Source organism: Echinops telfairi, unplaced genomic scaffold (genome assembly GCF_000313985.2).
Source record: "Echinops telfairi isolate 266 unplaced genomic scaffold, ASM31398v2 ScPeMD7_30;HRSCAF=105, whole genome shotgun sequence".
NCBI lineage: Eukaryota > Metazoa > Chordata > Mammalia > Afrosoricida > Tenrecidae > Echinops > Echinops telfairi.
In genome coordinates this window covers 675,722-682,655 of record NW_022103927.1, presented here as the reverse complement: position 1 = coordinate 682,655, position 6,934 = coordinate 675,722, and the positions used below count along the sequence as shown (strand labels likewise).

Genomic DNA, 6,934 nt, shown 5'->3' with positions numbered 1-6,934 from the left:
CGGGCCAGCCCAGTGAGCACACTGGAGACTGGCAGCGCTCCCCCGCCCACAGCGGGGTTCTCCATCCTGGCAGCCTACTCCCTGGCACTCCGTGACACAGGCACCAAAGGGCCGAGGTCGACTGTGTGATTCTCAGAGCAGAGGGTTCGTGGCTCATCCACGTGGGGTGATGGTGATCACTGGGTTTCTGCCACGTGACTCCACCAGGATCCTCGTTGGTCCGATCCAGCTCGGTTCTCTACAGAAAGGCTCTCTCCATCTGCTCTGGGGGAAGGACTTTGTCTCTGAGTTTCTGTGCACCTGGACTTCCTCAGTTCCTTGGTGATCTCCATGTAGCAGCTCTCTTTCCCTCTGTGCCACGCCAAAACCTGCTTGCTTTATAACTCACAAGTGATTAGGTCTGGGACCCACCCTGCCCTGATAGAACCTGCATGGACCCAGACTGCTACATCCTTCCCTCACAGAGCAGCTGGTGGGCTTGTACCACTGACTTACGGCTAGCAGTCAACCAGGCTTCCTTCTGCGAGCGGGCAGATGGGTGAGGGTTTATGAAAGTGCTTTTGCAATGGAATTGCTGGGACAGGGACCCAATGCAGACTTCAGCCCTGTGGTAGAAGGAGGTGACAGCAGTCCAGAAAGTGTATGAAGGTCCCAGGCCTGGGGAGCTCACGGCTGTGCCTAGCTGCTGGTCCTGTTTGCAGTCAGCCCAGCCAGATGTCTCCCTTCAAGGATGCTGCAATGGCAGGGAGCTAGGCAGGCCATGCACTGCCCTGCACAAGACCCCCAGAGACCTTCGGTGACACCTGTGTTGGAGATGGCTGTGTTTTGATAGGTTTCTGGGTACTGCAGACAGTTTGGGCTCTTCTGCTAACCTAAAGGTTGGCGGTTCAAACCCACCTGCAGAAGGAAGCAACCTGATCTGGTTCCGTAAGGTTCGCAGCCAAGAAAGCCCTATGGAGCGGTTCTACGTGGTAGCAAACGCCTGGGATCGCTGTGGGTTTGGGATGGATTTGATGGCAACAAGTTTGAAGGGTTTTTCCTGGTGTTTGGGGTTTTGTTTTGGGGTTTCCAGGTGGCTGGTAGAAAGAAATCTAGACTTGGAACTAGAAGGCCCAGATTCATGGCCTCTGCTGCTCCTTACCAATCAGCTGTCAGAGGAGCACCGGGGCGGGGTGAGGGTGGGGGGCCAGGAGGAGCCTCTGTGTGGTCCTGGGGCCGGCCTTGAGGGTGTGTTGACAGCCAAGAGTGGTGTGATGATGGCTCAAAGTGTGAGTCGCTCTGCTCTGAGCAAGCGCCACGTGCTGACATGGGAGCCTGGCTCAGCCTCTTCGGGTCCTCAGTTTATCTGAAGCTCCCGTGTGATCTGACGGGGTCCCCTGTGGCCCAGATGGCTACATGCGGGAGCAATCACTGAAAGGCTCGTGGGTTAATCCCACCCAGAGGTGCCGCACAAGGAAGGCCTAGCAAACTGCTTCCGGAAGTCAGCTGATGGAAATCCTGTGGATCCCGAAGGTTCAGTCCACAGCCAACCAGGGATGGCTCCTGACCAGGCATCCCCGCCTTCTCTTTCCACGGGGTCACCGTGAATTGGCGCCCGGCTCCAGGGCAGCTAAGAACCACCACCAACTTTTCTGTGCCTCCGTTTTCTCCTCTAAAACGGGGCTCATAGAACAGGAGCACTGGTAGCTTAAGCACTAACTGGTTGGGCTGCTAACTGCACGGTCAGCAGTTCAAACCCACTGGCGGCTCCACAGGAGGACGATGAGGCTTTCTGCTCGCATAGAAGGTTCACAGCCTCAGCAACCCAAGGAATCGTTCTGTCCAGCTCTGTTCTCCAGGGTCGCTATGAATCAGAACCGCCTCGATGGCAGAGGTTCAGGATAAGACAGCCTTTATCAGTTTGTCACACAGACACCACAAACAAGGGGCTGTTTTTCTGTTTCTTTGATCATTGGATTGAGGGCTCTTACCGCTCTCAGAACAATCCATACATCCATTGTACCGGTCACAGTTGTACATAGGTTGCCATCGTCATTTTCAAAGCATGTTCTTTCTACTTGAGCCCTGGCATCAGCTCCTCTTTGTTCCCAAGCAGAAATTGGTTTTCTCACCGTTCAGGGAGCTACAAGTCTAAATTCAGGGAGCCAGCTCCAGGGGAAGGTGTCTGCTGTCTGTCCTCGCTGAGGAATGGTCCTTGGCTCAGCCTCTCTAGCTCCCACGCTCCTCGCTTCCTTGGCAGTCTTCATGTGGCATCTACTTCTCTCCCATTTGTCTCTGTGCCTGTCCTATGGCGTCCCCGCCTGGCACAAACAGTTAAGTACTCCGTACCTAGATGACAGGTCATTGGTTCAAACCCCCCTATCAGCACCTGGTTCCATTCTGCAGTAACCAACCCCAATGCTTGTGTGCTGCACCTTAAGGCTCAGAAGTGATTAGGTTGAGGACCCACCCGGAAGTGGCTTCCCAAATATCACAATGGAAACGCAATTCCCAAGCACAGGCATCCGCAGATGTAGAGGTCAAGGTTCCGCTTCGGTCCATACAAAGCAGGGAACATGAAGGGTGCCTCTGGCTCCCAGTCTGTGAGCCTGGCAGATGGCCTGCAGGGCCGCTGGGGCCTGGTGCTCAGCAGGGATTGCAGACAGTGCTTACTGGCACCTATGTGGGGTCGTACTGGAGTGGGTGGTGGTCCTGATGAGGTTGCTCCTTGCAGAGGCATGAAGGTGATAGAAAACCGGGCCATGAAAGACGAGGAGAAGATGGAGATCCAGGAGATGCAGCTCAAGGAGGCCAAGCACATTGCTGAGGAGGCCGACCGCAAATACGAGGAGGTGAGTGGGGCTGGCCAGGGAGAGCCTCTGGGCTGGGTCAGCTGCCTTACAGCCTCATGTCCCCTTGGCCAGAAAACTGCACCTCCTCCAAAGCCAACGACTTTTATAGTCTTGGGAGCCCCCGGGGCAGCCACGGGGCACTCTGCTCTGCTGAGGCGCTAGGAGTCAGAATCGACTCCGTGCTGGCGAGCGAGGGTCCCCAGGGCCAAAGGTCCCAGAGAGCTGTGTTGGAGAAAACACCAGGTGATCAGAGCGCCCTGGCTCCGGGTAACACCGTGCCATCCATTCTGACTCTTGGCCACCCTGTGTGTGCCACAGTAGAACTGCTTCTTGGGCCTTTCTGCGCCATCCTCTTTATAGAAGCGGACTGCCAGGCTTTTCTTCCTGGGCGCCCTCTGGTTGGATTGGAGCTGCCCCCCTTCGGGTTAGCAGCTGGCCTCGGACTGAGTGCACCCAGGGGCCCTTTGGCAGCACTGTAGGGCTAAAACCCAGATGGTCCTGCATCTGCAGACCGGAAGCCCACGCCCACTTGTACACCTCCCTGGCCCTGCTCGTCTGCCCTTCCTCGCCTGCCTCACTCCTGAGGCCCAAGGGGTGAAGCTGCAGATGCTGCTGTCTGGAAGGTGAGCTGTCCGAGTCCACCCAGAAGAATGGCCTGGTGACCTACTTCTAAAAGGCCGGTGGAAGGGAGGGCGCAAGCAGTGAAGCTCTGGACGACCAGAAAGGCTGGTGGTTTAACCCATCCAAAGATCCATCGGAAGTAAGGCCTGGCAGTCTGCTCCTAAAAGCTCACAGCCTGTGAACCCCCTGTGGAGCCAGTTGACCATCACATGGGGAAGGGGCGCTGCAGTAACTACGGCGTTGGCGGGCGTGGGGGCCTGTCAAGCAGGACTTCCTGAGCTGAGGAGGCCGGGAGACCTCCTGAAGGAGGGGGCCTCAGTGGAGCCTTTCTGTCTCCACAGGTAGCTCGGAAGCTGGTGATCCTGGAGGGCGAGCTGGAGAGGGCCGAGGAGCGTGCAGAAGTGTCTGAGCTGTGAGTGGCAGAACCGGCCGGGCTGGGTCCGGCCCATGGGTGGGAGCTGTGGGTGTGGGGACCTGGCTGCACTGAAGTGGTTGGGCACCTGCGTCGCCCTGCTTGTTGCCGTGGGGGATGGGGTGTCAGACAGTGCCTGTTCCCCTGGCTCTGGAAAACAATGCCCACATGCAGGCTGCTCCCGCAGAGAGAGGGGGTAGATTGGGCTAGTTCCCCGCGTGCCCAAGCGGCTGGAGCAGAAATCTCACAACGGGGATAGGAGGTTGGTTTCAAGGACAAAAAATGTATCTTCTCAGAGTTCCGGAGGCCAGACTTCCAAGTTCAGGGTGCTGACTCAGAGGAAGTCTTGGTGGGGAGGCGTGGGGGCTGGGGGGGAGAAGATCCTCATCTCCTTTAGCGTCTTTTCCTGAGGCATCTCAGCCGTCAGTGCTGTGCCTTATCGGCTCCTTTCATGTCCCAAAAGGAATTGGCCTAAGACAGGCCAGCCCTGCACAGATGGGGCCTCGGTAAACCATCAAAGAACCCCTTTTTCAAAATGGATGAGACCCGAAAGCCCAGGGGTTAGGATTCTAACACATGTTTTTAGGGGACCAGTGGCAGGCAGGGTAGACACAATTCAATCGATAACCATCCCCTTTCCCAAGAGAGGGTCTCTGGGGAAGCCAGGCAGCCCCTGTGGTGTCCAAATATCCATCTCCGGGCATCAGGGCTTGCCTGGGACACACACCTTCCTGGAGGGGAGGTGAGAAGCTCGCCCCAAATTCTCCCCGTTGGTAGAGGCCGAGGACTCCATTTCAGAAGGTTCCCGGAGGGCCGAGGGCACCCCAGTCTCCCCCCGTCCACCCTGAGCGCCCAGTTGGGGAGCTGGCTGCCGGCTCCCAGGCTCCTGCCCGGTCTCCTCCTTCCTCACGCCGCCCACCTTCGGCAGCGGAGCCGGCCTCGGCAATCACAGATTGCACAAGGCTGCTGGCTCACATGGTCTCACCCTTGGCAGGAGCCCAGGGCCCTTTGCGAACCTCTCAGAGACTCCCAGGCAGGCCAGGCCTTGGCCTGGGAGGACTGGGGGTGGAGGAGGTGATGAGTAAGTACACAGCCCTCCCTCCTGGAAGAATCCGCTGAAAAATGCGTTCCCACATTCCTTCCCGGGGCCCCTGGCGAGGACATCTTCTGGGGGAGCCGCGGGTTCAGAGCGAGGGTGCTCACAAAAGCCCTTTGTCTTCTCTGGGCAGAAAATGTGGCGACCTGGAAGAAGAACTCAAGAATGTCACCAATAATCTGAAATCGCTGGAGGCAGCCTCGGAAAAGGTGGGTGGCGGCAACTCGCCGGTGGTCTTGGCTTCTCCGAAGGCGGGGTGTGTGCGCCAAGGGGTGTCGGGACTCTGAACCTTTCCTTGTGTACAGGAGCTTCGGGGGACCCAGCAGCTAGGTTCATTCCCTGTGGGGATGGGTGCCAGCGGGCTCAGGACCCTTCCCCATCCCCACTGCAGGCCCCTGGGGTCTGGCGCCTGAGGATGCAGGATGAGACGGGGGAGCCCTCGCCTGCTCACCTAGAGGGTTGGCAGTGGGAACTCACCTGGCAGTCGGCTTCTGGAAGGTCTTTAAGAGCCCACTTTTAGCCCCACACTTTGCGTGGGGAGGGGGGGGAGTTCTCCTCAAGTCAGAATCAACGGCAACGGGGTTGGTGAGCTGTGAGTGGTACAAATGGTTAAAGCGCTCGACGGCTAACTGAAAGGTTGTCAGTTCAACTCCGCGCAGACACACCGGACAGGAAAGGCCAGGAGAACTGCTTTCCCTAAGGTCACAGCCCTGCATGCAGCACCATTCTGCCCCACACGGGCGGGGTCCCCATGTGGCAGGATCAACTCGCCGGCAGTAGTTTGCTTTTCCTGTGTCTGAGACTCCTTAGGGAGACCCTGGGCACAGCGGTGTGAGCACGCAGCCTGCTCTTACCTACCTCCCCCCACCTGTGCCTCCAGAAATGCCTTCTCAAAGGCTGAGTGGCGATATTGGGCTTTTTTGCAGGAGAAAAACAGGGCTTTTTACTCCCATAAAGAGTTAGAGTCTTGGGAACCCCAGGAGCAGTTCTACCCTGTCCTATAGGGTCGCTAGGAGCCGGCATCGACCGGAGGGCAGTCAGGGAGTTCTGGGGGTTTTTAGATCGGAGCCTTTCCCAGAGCAGTCGCTGGGGACAAGACCGGGCCCTGAGGGGGGGAGGGCAGTGTCCCTGCAGAATCCCTGCTTCAGGTTCTCCCTCCTCCTGCTGCGCTCCATCTGATAGGAGCTTCAGTCTCACACACTCCCCGCTTCCCCCCTCTCATCTAGCTCGCTCAGTCCATAGGTTTCCCCGCCCCCCCTTTCTTCTCTCCTCCGGAAGAACCTTCTCGTTCATTCGTTATTATTCACTGCCACTGGGTTGCCACTGACCTGGTGACCCCTTAGCCAACGGAAGGAAATGGTGCCCATCCTATCGCCAGTGTGTGTGAGCCCGTCGCTGTACACTGCAGGTCTCCCGGGCCCCCGCCGGCCTTCTGCTTCCCCAAACAGGACATCCTCCTTTAGCTATCGGCCCCTTCTGATGGCGCGGCCAGAGCCAGAGAGCCCACAGCGTTCTGCGACAATGCATGTGGTTTCCATCGGCTGAGTTTTCAGGAAGGGTGGGCCGTTTCCAGGCCTTTCTAACTAGTCTGTCTTGGTCTGGAAGCTCCTCTGAAAGCTGTCCGCCCCAGGTGACGACCCTCCTGGGGTTGGAAATAGTGGTGGCATCGCTTCCGCCAACACGCAAACCACCCCAGTACGACAGACTGACAGAGGAGTGGCCTCCTCCTTCCGGCCCTGGCCACCAGTCACTTCTGAGGTTTCTCCTCTAGGTTGGTTGCGTCTCTCTGACGTGTGACCCACTGTTCTGCCTGTTAGTCCCACCCAGTGTGACGACTCTCAGTTGCATGTCTGCCTTACTAGATTGTGACTTCCAAGGACAGGGGTCTTCGCGCTCTTGTTCGGAGATGTTTCCCTGCACCTGTTCCTGGGCCTGGTACATCTGTGATGGTCGGGTGTTGGAAGGATAAATGCC

General features: G+C 57.8%; 1 protein-coding gene across 1 annotated transcript in view; it reads left to right on the top strand.

Moving 5' to 3' along the window:
* Positions 1-6,934, top strand: part of TPM4 (tropomyosin 4) — a 25,848-nt gene that overhangs the window by 8,563 nt on the left and 10,351 nt on the right. The window contains exons 2-4 of the mRNA XM_045289689.1: positions 2,607-2,831; positions 3,794-3,864; positions 5,094-5,169. Coding sequence (XP_045145624.1) covers positions 2,607-2,831; positions 3,794-3,864; positions 5,094-5,169 — 372 coding nt within the window. The remainder of the gene's footprint in view (positions 1-2,606; positions 2,832-3,793; positions 3,865-5,093; positions 5,170-6,934) is intronic.